Raw genomic sequence first — 20,594 nt, forward strand, 5'->3', positions numbered from 1 at the left:
CAACGGAAAGGTGGCACACTCTGGCATCGGCTTTGAGTTTCTCCGTGCCGCCCTGAGGAAGAAAGCTCCTCTCCAGATGAGACGTGACAATTTATTCTTAACAGAATCCCTGATGAAAAATAGGTGTAGCTATTTTAGGATCAGCAGTTTATCAAAAACCTCTCGCCCGCTCTCTTGATGTGTCGTCTCATAGCCGTAGGGTTGGGTTTAATGGCCCTCAGTCACAGATCTTTACCAGCCTCAACTCTGCACCCTTGACTCGCTGAGAATACCTCCTCTTTTATTTCTCTCGCTCTCTTGTTCCCTGTCATCTTGCTCTTCTCCGGAATTTCTCTCCGAATTTCAGAGAAGGAAATTTTAATCATGCCACGTTCATGTCTTCATCTTTCTTCTCACCACAATCCCATCATCCTCTGTTCCTGTTGCCTTCTTATTGGATGAGTCTCGGTGACGTATGATGTGAGAGACATTTTAAGTACGTGCATACTTTGAACAGTGTGAAACTGTATTAAGCCTAAAACTGCATATCACACAGAAATACTGGGTAAAATAATTCATTGCTAACCTGTTCATAGTTTCTTTTCAGTATCGAATTATAGTCAACATTTTTCTCACTTTATCCACCACCCTAGATAAAAAGAAACTAAAATGGAACCTCTAATGACTGGTTTGGAGCTATCTACTGTATGTAGGCAGCAACTCCACGTACCACACAATACAAAGTGCATGAGAGACTTATATTGCATAAGCTAACAGTATAATACTGAAATTGACATTTTTCAACTCGATCTCCATCACTGAGGGGGATTTGTCTGAGCTTGTTGCAATGCATTTTGGGAAAGCTTTCTCTGTGAAGGCTGCAGTTAATGCTGCCTCAAAGTTCAAACTAAAAACGTATCTTAAAAGGCAGAATAAAATTACTCTCTATCTTTTGTTGGCTTAAAAACATCCCTTGAATTTACAACAGATCTATTATGACCCTATTTTGTTATTACATGGGTGGGTTTTGTTAAATGCTACAGAGACCAAATGAATGGACAGCTCCATGAAGAGATATAACGTATAAATGTTGTGTCGGCCAGTTGCACAATCTAGCGATCTACTCAAGACCTCACAAAAAACCTGAGGTACGAAAAGACATTGAGCTTTGTGTACGATTCAAAGAAGCACCCCAACAATACAGCTGTCAACACATTATTAAAGTGCTACAATTAAATAAAAGGGACTGAAAGAGGGAGAGACAAAAGGAGAGAGAGAGAGCAAGAGAGAGATAGATGGTCTTACCTCTGTATAGTTCCAGAGAGGTCACTTGCGTCTTGCCTGCGAGAAAAAAAAGAGAAAATTCAGTACTTCAATTAGTCAAAAACAATCAGCATCACTTTCTTTTTGATCTAATGTTAAATACTATAAAGGCAATTTATGCATTTTACATTACAGCCGTTTCAAAAATATATCGTAAATACTAAAACAAATTTAAGACCTTAACATCGAATAAATAAATAGCATTATAATAAAAACATATACATTTAAATAAAATTATATTAAATAATATATAATAATTAGGGCTGTCAAACGATTAATCACGTCTGTGTACTGTGCATATTAATTTTGTATTAATAAAAACAGCATTTATTTAAGAAAAAAACAAAATATTAACATTAATAACCATTTACACATAATATAAATTATTGGCAAATATAAATAAATACAGGTAAACATTTTCTTAATATATACATTTTTGTGTGCATGTATGTGTTTATAAATACAAAATTAATATGCACAGTACACAGACATACATTATGTAAATACAGACTTTTATTTTGGATGCGATTAATCACGATTAATCGTTTGACAGCCCTAATAATAATACAAGCATAAACAAAAACAAAACTAATAATAATAAACAATAACCCATAATCACATCAATTTAAATATAAAATAATACTACAAATAAATGAATAAACCTCACTTTATTTGTTCCACTTACGACAACAACTGACACATTTGAAGTTTACAATAAGAATAAGAATTGATCCTGGGGAAAACAACATTAGTATCAGAAGAACTGATATTTCAGTATTGAGCTCCAATATTGTTTATGCAATTCAAATACAAAAACGCTGGTGTTTGTGTGTATTTGTGTGGTTTGTAATAGTACAGCTGTAATGACGTGTATCTGTTTATTTCCGTGGGGAGCTCTCACGTGCATTCAAGGACTGCAAGATAACATTCACTCCACTTTTGTCTACACTACACACACACACACACACACACACACACACACACACACACACACACACACACACACACACACATTACACCCCCTCTCTCTCCATCTGAACAGACCAACTGTCTGTCTCTCACCCGTCCAATCATCCACACCCTCGCTCTCGCTTTCTCTCCCAATCCCACCATTCTCCTGTCATTTCAGAGCGTTCGGCTTTTGGGAAAACATGAGCAGTGAATGTACGAGGCAGGGGGTGCCTGTATTAATGTCTCCCTCTCTCTCTCTCTCTCTCCAAGGAAAAGCAGACAGACATATGGAGCGTTACGAGCCACTGAGCACAAAAGAAGCGAAAAGTGAAAGATCGGAGAGAGAGAGAGTGAAGGAGGAATAGCACACTGTGAGCACCTCTTTCAGGCTCTCTTGACATATTTCACCAAAAAAATATATTCTTACCTACTGACAATTACAAATGGCTTATACGGCACCTCATTAGCAACCGGTTCCTGTATGAATCATAATTTACACGTTACGCTGACGGAGGCAAATTGCGTTGCACTCTAAATCGACGGCCATTAATGCGAAATACCGTAGAGTATTTCCTGCTATATACGGGTTGGTACAGTACTATTTACAGTAGGATATGTGGGGGAATCTCATTAAACCTGTGAAAACACGAGTGAACTTAAATTTATACACATATTTATATGATTAAATACTGTATAATTAGAATATTATTATAATGCATTTTATATATTGTCGCAATGCAAACAATGTGCCATAATGGTCCTGGTTATGTACTGAAAAAACAGTTTGTCGGGTGAAATATGACTCAAATGTGGCATGTGACATATTTTTGACAGGTTTCATGAGATTCGCCATAGCGCATGTGTGTGTGTGTGCGTGTGTGTATGTGTGTGCGGTAACACGCAATGTGCTGGGCTTCTGGGAATAAATCAACAGAAATAAAAACCGGCAATCACTTTGTCGGCCCTTTTCAATTACCTACACCAAGAAAAAAATATACAAAGGGTCCAGTGCCGTATTCAAACGCGGGCAAAAAAAGACAGACTGCTGTATTCAAAGAGCAAATCAATTGTGGCCAATTCGCGACGGCTAATTTTGGCCCTCATTCAACATGGCAACCGAGCTCAGGTAATCAAAATGAACTCCCTGCTCTTGTTAGCACCAAACAGCCAACTCCAAATTGTTTTTCTTTTTGTGCGGTTTTTCTTCTTATCCCTCCGTTTCCCTACTGCTATGCTCCCGTCGCGCAGAAAGAAAGAGGCCGTGCTTCCTATCGCATGTTATTAAATTGGTACCCTGTGGATGCTGGCGAGGAGGTGCGCGGTCATGATTCTGAAAGCTTCCGGTGAAACGGGCACTGTTTGATAACAGCTGCCGTCAGCTCTGTCGAATAACAGGACGCCAGCTATGCACTTATTAATGGTGAATTATTCCTTTATTCCGGCCCAAATGAGAGGGATGCAAAGGGATAGCGTATGCCAGCTCTGGTGATCAGACCAAAGGTGGGCTGGAGGTTACTTTCCATTTCAAAGAGCCACACAGCTAGAGATCTGTCCACGGTTTCGCCCGCGTAGACCTTCACCATAGAGCTTGACTGGCATGAATTATGCAAGGCCTTAACCCAGAAGTGTTCGCACTCACAAACATCTTTCTTTTGTCTTCATTTAGTCTCAACCTCAGATGGCACGCCCCTTGCCCGGCTACTGACTGTCTGATAAAGAACACAAAAAAAGACAAGCCCTCTTAAAGTGATAGTTCACCCAAAAATGACAATTCTGTCATCCTGTATTCACCCTCTTGTCATTTCAAATCTGTATGAGTTTCTTTCTTCCGCAGAATGCAAAAGGTACCCATTCACTTCTATTGTACGGACACAAAACCAATGCAAGTGAATGGGTGCCACCACTGTTTGGTTGCTAACATTCTCCAAAATATCTACTTTTGTGTTCTGCAGAAGAAAGAAAGTCATGCAGGTTTGAAATGACAAGAGGGCGAGTAAACGATGACGGAATTTTCATTTTTGGGTGAACTTTACCTTTAATCTGGCATGCTTCGGGGTTGCCAGGTTGAGCATTTTTGTGAGAAAATGTTTGCCATGTTCGTGGCATCAATTTGTCGATTTTGTATTTCTGTAGCACTTACTAGTCATCCACTGTTTCATATACTGTCCAAAATAAATACACCACATGCTGATGTTGAAATATCAGGCTAAATGAGACCTTTATGAAATACAAAGCAGATTTTTTAGGAAAGAAATGTAGAGAGGGGAATGAGATGATGGCTCGAACCTTTGTCACCTAACTGAGCACCAAGACTCACAGTGTAATAACAAATGTTTTTAATATTACATACACAAACACACCAAAAGACCCTATATTGGAACGATCGAGAGGTCTACCTCACCTAAGATGTAACCTCTTTTGCAACCACAAGTTTGACATGTCTGTACGTGTGCTTTGTCGCATTACCCGTGCACGAATATGCAGGCCCAAATGGCATTTCTACTTAGCCAATCAATTTAAAATAAACCCCTCAATTTGAAGCTAAATTGTGAGATACCGTGTCTGAAAACACTTTGCTCCTTTAATATACGGCTAGATTTCGACAGAAAATGACCTTATTAAAAAAATGGAGGGCGGTAGATGGAAATGAAATGTCTCCCATTCTATCTATCACTCTTTCTTTCTTACTATGCCGATTCCATCTCCGCTCATCTGTAATCATTATCTTCTCTTCAACAGCCCACCATCTGTGTGTCTGCGTCTCCTTTGCTCATCTTCGTGCGTTACTCAGTTTTTTTCTATCAGTCTCGCGCACAAACGCTTGCGCATCCTCTCTCTTATCAAAGCCCTTGTGCAACAGAGTGTGTTTTTCCATATACGTTTTGCTTGCTTGAGAGACGTCTCGTTTTTTTTTAAGCGATAATGCATTCGTTGAGACAGGTGGAGTGATTTTATGCGATTCAGACTAGACTAGTGCTGACAGCAGTCACTAAACTTCTTCCTGATGAAAGAGTTTCTCTTTATTTGTCCTGAATATGTACTTGTCTCCGGGGACGGATAATTTGTCTGTCCACGCTGAAAGCGAAAATATGACAAAGCCAAACTGCAAATATTTGATGGTTGATATATAGATGTGAAGAAGGATATTGGACCAATGACATTTTACTTGAGCCAGGGTTACCCAGCACAACACCACAGAAATAGAAATGAAGCAACCAACAGAATGTCCTGTCAATCATTATTTGTCTCAACTACTATTTAGATGAACGAGGTATTTTGGTGTTACCACAGCCACTGAAGAAGTTATATATAATGGAATTTTCAAATTATGGTAAAATCTTAATATGTCATAAAAATGTTCACCAAAATGCCTATATTTTATTTACAGATTTAATTATTCTGTTTGCTATATATGTTTATTTGAGTCACACCTGTCTAGAACACTGTGTAAAATGAAAAGATGCGTTATTACAGAGGAAATGGAGAGTGCTGTGTGTGTGTGTGTGTGTGTGTGTGTGTGGTCAGTCAGCCCTTAGGTCATCCCGGCCTGCCTGTCCGATTCGAGTTAGGTAGAGTGAAGCTGATACTCTCCCTGGGTGACTGGCACTCACAGCCCAATACGAGTTTGATTGAAACAAGAAAGACTCATTTAACCTCTTGGGAGGAAGAAAACCCCTGACCCACGGCTTTATCCTAGTTTCCTTTGACAGAATTTAAACTCTGGCAAATGTCTGTCAATATTTGTTACTTGAGTAGTGTTACGACATTACACCTAAGATCTGCATTTGTACCTTTCCACCAAAACCAGTCCACTTGCTCTGACGTAAGGGATAGTTCACTCAAAAATAAAAATTCTGTCATCATTTAAACACCCTCATGTCGTTCAAAACCTGTATATGACTCTTTCTTCAGGGGAACACAAATGAAGATACTTTGAGAAATGTCTAAATGGTTTTGTGTCAATGCAATGGAAGTCAATGGGGTCCGATGTTGTTTGGTGGTTATCAATGTTTATCAAAATATCCTTTTTTGCGTCCGTGATTTCTGACGAGATGATAAAATCATTTTTATTCTGGTCGAACTATGTGAACGGCAACATGCGTGAAAGTCATACTGTTACCAGTTCACAGACAAACACGTCACACTACATTTACATTTAGCAGATGCTTTTATCCAAAGCGACTTACAGATGAGATAAACAATGGAAGCAATTGGAACAACATAAGGACAACAAAAAGCATAAATGCAATAAAAAATTGGTCTCATATAGCCTACCACAGTATACAGAGCTAAGTTTTTTTTTTTTTGAAAGAGTAGAAAAGAGATAGAAGTCAGAACTGATCGGTCAGGTGTTGACGGAAGAGATGTGTTTTCAGGCAATTCTATATTGTAGTTTTTAATATATACTTTTACGAAATTCATCAAAAAAATATATATATATATCTGTATATTAATAATTTATAAAAATGTATAAATACATTTTTGTTACACCTTTGTCATTTAATTGATAGAGACAGTAAAAAAATACAGAAAGGACATGAAAGTGCCAGTGGGGGTGTCTATTGTGTTTAATTCAACCTCTGTCATCACTAGTTCTTGGTGGCCTTACTAGTAAAGAGCAGAAGGTTTAGCGGGGTCAACACAGATCCAATTTTCCGGTTCGCAACTATTGGGTCATTTCTTTAATGTAAACGTACTGTATGGAAAGGGTAAGGATTTGGCACAGAGATATTTAAAGAGGTATTTACACTCATTCCGATACATAACGCTCACTAATAAAAAGTTACAGTACTGATGTCACCGCTATAGGTTTTGGTGTAAACGCGAAGACTATAATGTGGTTAATTATGCTTACGTTTATGCATCTTTGCTAATAAATGTGTAAACATATTTTTCCATTTGTCTGTGTGTGTGTATGTGAGAGAGAGAAGGAAAATGGGGACGACAAATAAACTTGTCGTGGAAGTCCAGCGATAGGCTTCATTTGATGGGAATTGCTCAAAGGGTGAATTTACTGCTCTAAGCCAAGACCCTATCAATCTAACACACTCGCACTGAAGTTACACAGCGAGTTACATAACCTTAAGCAACAGATTAGACAACAGCATTCATCAATCAACTACACCCTCCCTCTCTCATAAGCTCCATTACCCACAAGCCCTCGCACATCTCAGTTTATGGGGCATTATGAGCTATTAAGTCTCCCACTAAAAATCCATAAACATAAATGCAGAATGCCTACCACTTATGAATGGAGATGTACACCTTATAAAGAACTAAGAGTACACAGTCTGGTTATAGAAGAGTTGTGATTGTTGGACTGACATACACAATCATAAACTGTCCCAGGACACTGCTTATGAGGAACTGGCGATGATATCAATCTATGTCTCCAGAGAGGGAAGAGAGTGAAAAAGTTGGCGTTCTAGTGCAAGTGTGTTTGTTATGTAGTTGTTAGGGTGTTTAGGGTTTTCCTGCGTGGCTGCTAAGATGTTCTGGGTGGTTGCCAGGGAGTCGCTATGTTGTCACTTTTCAAGTTTCAAGTTTGAAAATGTTCAGTAGTTTGTGCGTTGCTTTCCAGTTGCTAGATTAGAGTGTTGCGGCTCTTTGCTACAGAGGTCTGAGTATTTTGTTGATGTATTTCTATGGGCATCCTTGGGTGGTTGCTTCCTCAAAAACTCATAATATAATTTATTATAATAAAACCTGCAGTTTTATTTTTCAAACAGAGATGGCACTATAGATGCAAAGGTTACGAATTGCAGCTTTAACATCCGGAGTTCGCTTAAATGAAAAATTCATCTCACAATCAAAATTGTGTTATTTTTTACTAACCCACATGACGTCAAACATGTTTAAGACCTCCCGGCGTCTTCGGAAAACAAATAAAGATATTTAGGTGACATCTAGGGCTGCAACTAACGATTATTTTGATAATCGATTAGTTGGACGATTATTTTTCCGATTAATCGGATAAAATGTAATTACATCTTTTGCTTATAATAAGTAAATCAGATATGGGAAAAGTATACAAAACTGAACTCATTAGCCTTCTCCCAAAATGTTGTGAATGTCTCCATAATTAACACACCTGGTGAGTTGATTCATGTGTGTCATATTAGAAGCAACTGACAATAGTCTCTCCCAAACGTGGGAGCGAGGGGAGGGTCGGCCAAGGAAATACAGGTATTTTTTGTGGCATGAAAAGTGAGATATTTGTCATGTAAAAAAAGTGTATTTAAGTACAGTACTCAAGTAAATGTACTTCGTTACCCACCTCTGAACTAAATAAACCACCAAATCAGGGTATTTAGCCTAATATGTACTTTGCAAAGTGCAAACGCCACAAATTGGGTTTTACTAATATAATCTTTAATTTTGTCATTTAAACACCTCTCCCCTTTAAACTTTAAAACTGCGCAGCTTGAAGAGATGCATGCAGAACACATTGGACTTTAAAACTGCGCACCTCGCGCTGCACGGAGAGACGCATGCACCGAGAGACACGTCTGACTTTAAAACTGCGCAACTTGTGCCGCACGGAGAGATGCATCCACGGAGAACCACGTCTGACATTTAAAACTGTGCAGCTCATGCTGCACGGAGAGACACATCTAAAGCGGTAATTTTAAAAGGGAAGACGCGCTTGATTTGTAACTGCGCAGCTCGCAAGTGACGTCACAGACCAACTAATCGATAATGAAATTCATTGACAACGAATTTCATTATCGATTATTATCGATTTGATCGATTAGTTGTTGCAGCCCTAGTGACATCCGAGAGATTTCCAGGCCTCCTCATTGACATCATGGTTATAGTTGTTGTCAAGGTCCAGAAAAGTACTAAAGACGTCGTTAAATTGGTCCATCCGCTCATGGTGGCTAAATAGAATTTTTTTAAAGCGACGAGAATACTTTATGTGCGAAAAACAAACCAAAATAATGACTTTAATCTATATATTCTCCTCTGTCTTGTCAGTCTATGGTTCGCGTTCACGAGAGCACTTCGACGCATGCGCATTTGGTTGGGCAAAAAAGTGCAAGTCTTCCTCAATATCGAAATCATCAGACAACTTGCGAAGATCAGCTTATATACAGCGTGTCTGCTTGTAAACATAGAGTTGCACTTCCGGGTTGTCAGTCAGAACGCCGGCGTCTGCCCCCACCGAATGCGCATGCGTCGAAGTGCGTGAACGCGCACCATAGACTGACAAGACAGAGGAGAATATATTGATTAAAGTCGTTATTTTGGTTTGTTTTTCACACAAAGTATTCTCGTCGCTTCCAAAAAATTCAATTGAGCCACCATGAGCGGATGGACCAATTTAACGATGTCTTTAGTACTTTTCTGGACCTTGACAACAACTATAACCATTATGTCTATTAGGAGGCTTGGAAATCTCTCGGATGTCACCTAAATATCTTAATTTGTGCTCCGAAGACGCCGGGAGGTCTCAAAACATGTTGAACGTCATGTGGGTGAGTAAAAAATAACACAATTTTGATTTTGAGATGAACTTTTCCTTTAAGCAGCATAGAGACTTTACACAAGCTGCGGTCTTGTGTTTTTAAAACAACTAGCCGCCACATTATATAATAATTATAATAACCGTCTTTAACCTGACATATGAAAGAAAACATGAAACACTCATATACGTCTGTCTAGTGCATGTTTTCATAGCCCTACACTTAAAAAATGAGCACAGGTGGAAGCAAGAATGTGTCCTGTGTGGATGGCCACTAACAACTCTTTGAATGCTAGGAAACGGTTGTCATACACTGCTGAACTGAGTGTGTGTGTGTGTGTGTGTGTGTGTGTGTACGTGTTGCTCGGTAGACAGATGTGCCCCAGCAGCTGCTCTCACTGCGCCGGCTCTCACACACACAGACACACACAGCAGTGCAGTGTATCACCTGATGGCAGAAGGTTGGTACGCTGCCAAACACTGATCCTGCCAAAAAGTGCCACTGCCAAATAATGACCCGTCAGAATAACATCACAATTCGTATGCTGCCGCGGAAACACACGCAAAACATATGTATGCGTTCGCCATACGCAGAACATTTCTTTTCGACCTCTTTGTTCGGACTATCAATGACGGCGAGCTGAGCAGCCTCGAGCACTTGCCCTAGATGAAGCGGATGTGTGTGGTTATAAAAAGGTAAGGCCCTTGGGGAGCTGCTGTTAGCATTGCGGTTTGAGTGCTACATTAACTGTCCTAGTTTTTTTCATGCATAACACTCCAATGCATGTGCTAGACCCCGATAGAATAACGCTATAACATTACATACATGTCAACAGCCTACTGTATATTTTGCTCTACATGTGTATGAATATGTTATCACTTAGATGTTGCTATTCGATGGCTCGGGAGACTTTAAGTTCTCGGTTATGTTTCTTTCTCACTAACTTCAAAAACGTTGCCTTAGATGTTTCTCCTTAGTTTCCTCAGGGGGAAAAAATATAGGGAGACAAATGAGATACAAATACTACATTTGGTTCGATTTAGGCTTAAAACACGAAAAAACACTATTTAGAAAACAAAACAAAAATAAGATAGTTCATATAGACTTTTGATAAGTGGTATCTTGGCAATTGATAACGTTGTTAAAGGGAAAGTCCATCCCAAAATGAAAATTCTTTCATCATTTGCTCACCACCATGGCATTTCAAACCTGTATGACTTTCTGTCTTCTACAGAACACAAAAGAATGTTTCTAACCGAACACCATTGGCCCCCACTGACTTCCATTGTATGGACACAAAACCACTGAGACATTTCTTAAAGCATCTTCTGTGCTCCACAGAAAAAGTCATATACGGCTTTTGAATGACAAGAGTGACCAAATGAGTTTTGGGTGAACTATCCCTTTAAGACCTCTTCTGAAACTCAAGAAGAGACGCATGAGATTACTGGGATCTTTACAGGGGAAGCAGAAGTCTCCATATGCTCTGAATTTAATCTCACTCCAGTCTGGAGAAACAACTGAGATATTAAGGAGACGTCATTTGACATTTGTTTCCCATACTGATGCGTGTCACAGAGAGAACGCAACAAAATAAATAATCAGAGAAAGAAAAGATTTATCTATAACGTACTGAAACTAAAACACTTGAGCAACAAGGGTCTGTTGAAAAGAAACAGGACACACACACACACACACACACACACACACACACACACACACACACACACACACACACACACACACACACACACACACACACACACACACANCACACACACACACACACACACACACACACACACACACACTCCACAGCTGTGCGGTGTAACAGGAGAGCTCTGGAACGAAAGGAGAAGAGTTGCACAACCATGCCAAGATTTCATTAACTGCCACAGCATTTTGTATTCAGTCATGCTGGTGTTTTAAAGCCCTGCAATGATACACACCTTTAAACAAGTTGGTCTCTCAAGTTCCTAACATAACGCATTGGCAATAAGTCTTGTGTAGTCTTTTTTAAACTGTATATTACTGGGACAGTTCACCCAAAAATGAAAATTCTGTCTTTATTTACTCACCCTCAAGTTCTGTATAAATGTCTTTGTTCTGATGATCACAGAGAAAGGTATTTGGAAGAATGCTTGTAACCAAACAGTTATTGGTCACCATTGACTACCATAGTAGGAAAAATGACATTGGTAGTCAAACGTTTCCCAAAACTGTTTGCTTTCCTACGTTCTTCAAAATATCTTCTTTTGTGTTCAACACAAAAAACGATTTTCATACTATGGTAGTCAATGGTGGCCAAGAACTGTTTGGTTACAAGCATTCTTCCAAATATCTTTCTCTGTGTTCCTCACAACAAAGAAATGTATACAGATTTGGAACAACTCGAGGGTGAGTAAATGAAGACAGAATTTTCTTTTGTGGGTGAACTATTCCTTTAAGGGGTCTGACGGAGTTGGTTCAGTTTCAGTACATCCCACTAGTATTACAAATGGTGTTTCGTGGCTGAAGATAACCAAGTTGTTCAATGACACGCAAAGTAAGTTCAGGTTTGTTAAATATGATCAGATAAAAGATGTTCCAATAGCGCTGATATAGGACCAGAACATCACTAGGGCAGTTTTCCTTGTTTTCAGATGAGCTATTTTATGAAAGTAATATCACACTCGCAGTCATGCTATATATATATATATATATATATATATTATATAGCATGACTTATAAGAGCAAACATATACATGATTCATAGAGTTATAACTCTATGAATCATGTATATGTTTGCTCTTATAAGAGTTTCCTATAGCAAGGGTACCTAAACTTTTCAGCCCACGACCCCCAAAGTAACAGTGCCAGTGACTCGAGACCCCCACTATCCTCGAAGGTGGTTAAAGTACAACTGCGCACATGCACTTATCCAAACACGCATAACGACAACACAAAAGATCACAGTTTAACACGATCACGATCGAGGGGAAGGAAATTTGAAAGGTTGATGGCTTTTTATTTATATGGTTTTGTTTTTAACTATTTTTATATTTTGTTACACTTATTGATAAAATGCGCTATTTCTGAAAAAAAAAAGATTTCTGGAAATCATCTTGCGACCCCGCCCTCATGGCCCAATTTTGGGAACCCCTGTCCTATACCATCAACCCTGATTTGTAATATAATTAAAATAAAAACTTGTGGTCATTATTGGCAACAAAGTATTGTGGCTCCCACTTCACCAAAACCAACTGAAAACCAAATGAACCAAATGAAAATCCAGAGAATGCTTTGTGTCAACGCGGTCCGTCGTTTCATGGTGCGACACGTGGCTGCCATGGTAACGCTTCTGTCATCTCTCTCTGGATGTATGCATAAATGAGTGCGAACGTTAATGTCAGAGGTGTCCCGCTGGGGCGAAATGTCATCTTTAATCCAATTTAATAAACTCATGCCACGCGTTAATCTCACATTACCACTTAATCTGGCCCTTATATTGACGGCGTAATCCAGGCCCTCTCCGCCGGGGACCAGAGCGATGAGCCGTGCGGTGGTTCCGCGAGGTGTCATTACGGCAAGAACGAAAGATAACGGGCTTGTAAAGAGATGTCAATGAGGTTGGCGGCAAATTGATATGATCATAACTGCTCGAGATCCAGGTCTACACGCCATCAATCACCATGATGAAAAGCCGACTAACGTTTCAGACGGTAGTGTATTATCAGTTTGTGCTGAAGGACTGCTCTATCACAAACACTCATCACACACCGACTAAACCGCAGGCACGAACACAGTAACACTGTTCCAAACCTACTGAAATGGCTACATATGCAACATCGTAGGTAGTCAAAATTGAGTTTCAGGCGGGAAAGCTTGACATAAGTTGATGTCAAACTAAGAACACAGTTTTGAAGATTGATTTTTTTATGTTTGGTCAAGAATGTGTTTGGTTTCTCGTGTAGTTTCAAATTTTTGTTTTAATAAAAATTCTGTCATCATTTTTTCATCCTTATGTTGTTTGACTGTTGCTGTATATACACTTTCTTCTGCAGAACACAAAAAGATATTTTGAGAAATGCTTCAGTTGCTTTCTCAATGTCGATTGGTTACCAAAGTCCTTCAAAATATCTTCTTTTGTGTTCTGCAGAAGAATAAAAGTTAAACAGTCTTGGAATGGCATGAGCGCGAGTAAATGATGAAAGAATTTTCATTTTGGATGACCTATCCCTTTAAGTTATATTTCAGCTAGGATGCCGCCTTATTTGGTAGACACTAGTCTGCAAGGTAGCTCACTAGGTTTTGGAACAGAGCTAGTATGGCACCAACCATTAAATTGGACCATGCCAGTTTTTACAGTCAACCATAAAATCTTATTAAAACAAGAACAAAACAACTGATAATAAAGAGCTTATTACCAAACCCTCTTCCTGTATTGCCAATTAACAGCAGAGCACTTAGCAAGCCTGGTGTTTCTTTAAGTGTCTGTTTGTGTGTGTGTGGTTACACTTGGCAGAAGCCACAGGCATTCATAAACTACCTGCACAATTTTAATGCCGTTTTAATGAGGACACGATTGTCGACGCCGTGCGTTTTAAGAAGAGAAAAGCCGTAGAAAAAAACGTTGACTGACTTCCCCGGCGAGAACAAGGAAAAACCGCTGGCGACGGGACAAAACACACGTTTAATCCCCACGAGAGGCGCGAACAAATCAATATCAATTTAGGTGGAGAAGCAGACAAAATGGACATCTCGCTTTGTTTGAACTAATTAAGTCTGTTGAGGATCTGCAAAATGACGCCCATAGCGACCAAAAAAAGCGCACAATTACGTTCGAGCGTAATAACACAACTAAACATTCACCATTGTGCTAAATAGTCTCCGAGCAGAGCGGCCCGAAATGGGACAGCAATGAAAAAGAAAACAAACTTTCATGTGTGTAACACACACTCCCTGCAGGAGGGCTGAGTATATGCATCATTAATGGAGAGTTTGACGTAACAAGATAAAGCTATGGTGTGTACACACAGCACGAAGGCTCACACATCTATAAGTGCTGTAGGGCGATATCTTCTCATCTACATACTATGCGGCTTGAATGACGAATGAGATGAGGAAGATGAGAGAAAAGGAAAAAAGTCTTCACCAGCCCTTCAATGCACACAGACACACAATGTCTTCATAAGAACCAGGCGCATGTTTTGGGCCTCGCAGCAGTGTGTTGTAATAAGAGGTGGGCGTGGAGTTCCTGATGATGTCATTGCATTGTCATTGAGTGGTAATAACATCCAGACGTGTCTGTGTTTGAAGCTATATTCTGAAGCGATGTAATGAGTAGTAGTGAATTCTAGGTAGTGAAGGTAAACAACTCACATGTGCAACAGATGGGCTTCAATCGCATCATTTATGTGATTGTGCATTGCGTGTATATTCAATGTTGTTGTTTAATACATCTTTACATTTTGAATTTTGGTATTCTGGGTAAACTTTCCAAAAACAGCTGAGAACATTTTTAGGTCATAATTCACCCCATAATCAAAAAGAAAATACACAAATCTATGTATATATTTATAAATCAATGAGTGAAAGTTTAGCTTTGTTACTTTGTAATGCCTTTCATTTACCCTGAAAAATAAAAAATTACACTGTATTGCAGTAATGTGAATCTAATGAGAATCACCACTGAGAATAATGAGAATAACAAACAAACCCAAGACTAAAACATTCCGGTAATGACAATTTCGGGGAATGTGCTTAGTTAATGGTCCCAAAATAGGCTTTGTCTTCGTTATGGGAATATGATTTCTTCTTTCTTTCTTTTGCCTTTGGGGTGAAACGTGACCTGGACGGGTTTTAAAGAGATATTTCAGGCAGGAAACAAATTTTCCCCATGTTTTACTCAACCTCAAGGCATTCTAACTGAATATGACTTTCTTCTTGAAGAATAATGCAGTCGGAGTTATAATACCACAAATCATATTACTTCCAAGCGGTAGAATGGGAGTGAATGGGCGTCGACTTTTTGAAGCTCCAAAAAGTGCATCCATCGATCAAAGAACGGCTCGACACGGCTGCGTGGTCTTAACAAAAGTCTTCTGAAGCGAATCGGTGTGTTTGTTTAAGAGAAATATCCACATTGACAACGCTATTGACGAAAATGTCTAACATCCATTATCCCTTGGATGCGCGTGAACATGAGGCTTGTTTTTCCGGCAAATGACGCAGGAAGTAAAATGATATGTGATATTATAACTTTGACAGCATTATTCTTCAAGAAGAAAGTCATATTCAGTTAGGATGCCTTGATGCTTTGAGTAAAACATGGGGAAATTTTGTTTCTTGCCTGAAATATCCCTTTAATAATGCTTTTTAATGTCACTTTTAAGTGTTTGGGAATTTACCAAAACTTGGGTGGCCAGGCCTCCAACATATTTAAAAAAGTAATAAAAAGTAATAAACATCTGATTTTGAGAGGTTCCTCTTTATCTCCATGCATTTAACCCACTCATGCATAAACCTTGCACACTCCAATACACCATGAAATAAACACCACCCTACCCCCCCGTTGAGTACATACACACTTCCTCACATGTGCGCAAGATCTGTAAAAAGAGGAACGACAGGTAAAACTGAAGATATCTGCCCTCTCCAGGTGTAGATTCTTTCAGATAAACACTCTCACATACACATGCACACACGCACGCTTTGGAAAAGTTTACATCACGGTTCAATGGATTTTGGCTCAACACCTCTAGACATCACTGACGATGTGTGTAGCCGCTTCTTATCACCGCTTATCACAGGTCTACAGCCGACACTCACTTCCCTTTACCAACGCTGGCACTCTCGCTGACCTGGGGTCAGATTTTCTACTTCAATGCTGAACTATATTGTATACTATTCATGAGAAAAACTGATCGGAGCACCACGGTTCACCCGACAGGCATAGAGGAACCTGAGCAGATGTACAGATGTAAACAAAATAGGCAAACCTAACTTTTATAGAGTTAAACCTGTAAATGGGGTTATCTGTAATAAACAACAAAGGAAGGTTGTAGCTAATTTAGATCTTTAGTACTTCCATTTAGATCTGAAATGTGTAAACAATGATATAAGTTAAGTAGTCAAGCAATAGAAGGTTTTATTGGATGTACACGCCTGGCTCGAAGTTAACTTTTGGTGTGTTTGTTGATCGGACTGGCTAGTTGCTAATAATATAACTATTTATATTTAATTTAATTTATTTTGATATTTTATTGTATAATAATGGTATTAATGGTGTATTCATTTTATTGCATGGCTCGTGTAACTTTGTCGCATTTAAGTTTAGCCAAGTAACGGTTCCTCTAATGGCTAGCCAAAATAACACTTGCTAGACATACTTTTAACTTGCTAGCTGATGTAATGTATGTGTTATTTCTTTTACTTGTTATCAGAAATAATCCACAGGGACTTGATTTTTTGCGGAATGTGTACCAGATGCTAAATTTGGGCCACAAACGCGTGCATGCGCAGTAACGTTTGTTTATGTTGTTGCTTAAAAAACCGTCTATAAACATACGGTAACAGTGTTTACTTTCCATTTAGTTACATACAACACAACAGCAAAAATAATTAAGATGATATCATTTGACTAAAATGATTTCATTTGATTTTTGTTCTAGTGACAACATTTCTCCCAAATACCAACTTAAACATTTTTTATTTGCTGAAAATCGAACAAACGTGTCAAAAAAGTTGCCATGTATGCACTTTGCAGATCTTGAATATTGCAAAAAGCAAGTTCATATTCGTGTTCTCAACACAATACCGGTGATTTTACATGTATTTTAAGATTAGTTAAAAAATGAATATATAATAGAATAAGTCAATTTTTTTGCATTCTCTCACATTGCTTTTGGATGTCATTCGATATTGTAGGAATTCAAAGACACTGCAGAAATGCACAACTGGAGGGATGTCTTGTTTTTTCCAGCGACTGTACATATAAAAACCTCAGAAGAATGTTTCAATCATGATACACGTAACTAACGGAAGTAATGGAAGCAAATGTACATATGTTTTAACTTCCACCAACACAAGATTTTGAATTTGTTCCTCCACCCCTTAAAAAAAGCACTGATATGAAAAATTGTTCTTCATGCAATGTAGAGCAGAGATTACTGTAGTACCTTTAGCAAGCGCCCAATCAGAAATGACAGAAACAGGTGCTGGCGTCATGCCTTTCTGCACAGTTTTTAATTAAGCAAAATCTTCGTCAAGAAATTCAAATAAATTGACACGTACAGTTGTGGTTTATTGGTGTATGAGGTTTTAAAACGGCTCTCTTTCGATTTGATGTGTTGGGGGATGTGCGGGGAGAGAAAATCTGCCGTAGTCGTCTGGAAAATTTCGGTCGAGTGGGTTTAGGTTAAAACAAACCCGAGCATGAAATTAAGCAAGTGACATTTCATTTAAGCCATTAGAAGAGCAAATCCATACCTCTGAAAGTTCAGTTTGCACCGCCTGCCTATTTAGTTTGATATAGCATGGATCCAACTTAACGTTCACACTGAAGAGTTTTAATAGCTTGGAAAAATGTCACCATATTCCAACAAATTGACCGAACAATGTGAGCAGGACCGCTGAGCAGCTGGGAGGTCTTAAGTGTGTTTGTGTGCTTGTGTGTGTGTGTATAGGATTGTGGATTTTATTTGTGTGTGTGAGTGTGTCGAGCGCTGTAGTAATAACTCCCAGTGGGAGCAGATTTCTGTCTGGTCATTGTGGTGACAGCATTAGGAGAAAAAGAGGTGACGGCTGTCCTTTCCTGCACTGGACAGTAATTGGCCATCCGTGTCGAGCTCTGTCACACATACACACGCCACATCATATTATCAGCAACGTAACACACTCGCCATCAACCTGCTCGGGCCAGTTCTGCAAACCAAGATCCGAAATGCGTGTGTCTGTTATGGTGTGTGTAATTTACGTTGACACATAACATACACATCGCAAACATCATCAGAGTCTAAGTGATGGGTGGAGATGACAGGTGACAGTAGAAATGAAAGGGGGTCGGGTGGAACTAATAAATCCGGGATAACAAATAGGCATTTTCCTCTATACCCAAAGAAGGGGTTAATGCTTAAAGAAAATTATTAAAGGGGTCACATGGCGCGAATACGTGTTTTTCAGTGTCTTTGGTGTGTTATAAGTTGCCCATGCATGTATTAGACACGTGAAATTGCAAAAATTAAAGTGTCGGAACAAAAGATGCATTCTATGTAAAAGCGAATGCTCACCCAGACCTGTCTAAAACTCCTCATGTAACCACACCCCCACAAATCTACGTCAGTTCGTGTTATGATTTGACTAAGACCGCCCAAATGTAAAATTGCAAAAGTAAGGTGGGCGTACCTGTCAGTACAATTGCTTTGGAACCTGATGTTCCAAATATGGTAAGAGGCGTTACATTTTCGTCACACGCTTGCAGTATTTGACCAATAACTGCGCACTGGTTAACTGGCCAATCATAGCACACCTCGCTTTTCAGAGCCATGAGCTTTGTAAAAAATCTGAGCGTTTCAGAGAGGCGGGGCAAAGAGGAGCTACAAACATGCACGGTATGTGGAAAATACATTTGTTTTAAGGTCTTTGCACATACAATGCGAAATTTTCGTATACGTTATTTCGTATCCGTCATTCTAAAATTTCGTCACGGACAGAAACCTTACACACGGAGTCCGATGCATATTTATTAATCCGTTGCGAAAACAAATCGCAAAACAATACAAAATGGAGTCTTCAAGCAGTGATGACGATTTTGTTGTCCTCTCTCTTCTTAAAAAGAGAAAAATAAAGAGGAAATATTGGGTCCATCCAGTCCTGAGGTTGCGTAACGAGGAAGGAGAGTTCCACCTCCTTATCATGGAACTGCGGGATTATCCTGACCGATTTAAAATTTACTTCAGGATGTCAGTTGCTCAGTTTGATGCTTTGATAGCGATACTGAAGCCACATATTAAAAATAAGACCACCAATTTCCGTGAACCAATCGATCCTGAACAGAGACTGGCAGTATGTCTAAGGTGTGGATACACACACACGCCGCAGCGCGCGCGTGCATACTCGCACCAAACTATGGCATCGGACGAGTTTTACAGTAGGGACAATAGCCTAAACACCTTTGAAAACGATTCCTACGGATGCGAAAAATGCAGAAAATCGAACCCGGTCCTAATTTTTTTATGACAGACGAAAATATCGGAGGCAGTGTGTAAATGTGATTGACACAACGTAAGGTCGTATTTATTTTTTAACGTGCGGAAATTTCGGACAAAAATTTCAGACTCAATGTGCAATGGGCTTTAGCCGTGTCATATGACCCCTTTAAATATTGTGCCACTACAGGATCCAAACAAACGCTAAAAATATCATTTCAATCATTTGTGAGTGAGCATGAGTGTTAGTTTTACCATAGAAATCTCATGAAATAGAAGCTGAAGTGTTATGCAGAGGCTATGTAAGACATTATTGGCAAATGCATGATGACTAAGACACTCTTCTCCATATCTCAAATACATAAAACATTAGCCTATATATACTGTATACTGTGTGGAAAAACACTTTTTCCTTTAATCAGCATTTCAACATGCATTGTGGCAATTTCAGTCCATTGTCTGTAGGAAACAGACCTAAGGAATGACATTAAAGGGATAGTTCACCCCCAAATCACTTGTCATCATTTTTTCACCCTTAAGTTGTTCCAGACCTGTATAATTTTTGATGAACAAAAAGAAAGTTATTTGAAGAATGCTTGTAACCAAACATATTTGTGGCGCTTGACTACCATGCAGAAAAATAGTACTATGGTAGTCAATGGAATGTGGTTTCCCATATTCTTTATAG

At 39.1% G+C, this 20,594-nt stretch overlaps 1 protein-coding gene across 2 annotated transcripts in view; it reads right to left on the reverse strand.

Annotated features, from left to right (window-relative positions):
• The window catches only part of celf2 (cugbp, Elav-like family member 2), a 146,580-nt gene that overhangs the window by 102,871 nt on the left and 23,115 nt on the right, over positions 1-20,594 (reverse strand). For both annotated transcript variants that reach the window (XM_057324600.1, XM_057324610.1), the window contains exon 2: positions 1,285-1,320. In XM_057324600.1, the coding sequence (XP_057180583.1) occupies positions 1,285-1,320 (36 nt within the window). The remainder of the gene's footprint in view (positions 1-1,284; positions 1,321-20,594) is intronic.

This window comes from Triplophysa rosa, linkage group LG24 (genome assembly GCF_024868665.1).
Source record: "Triplophysa rosa linkage group LG24, Trosa_1v2, whole genome shotgun sequence".
Classification (NCBI taxonomy): Eukaryota; Metazoa; Chordata; class Actinopteri; order Cypriniformes; family Nemacheilidae; genus Triplophysa; species Triplophysa rosa.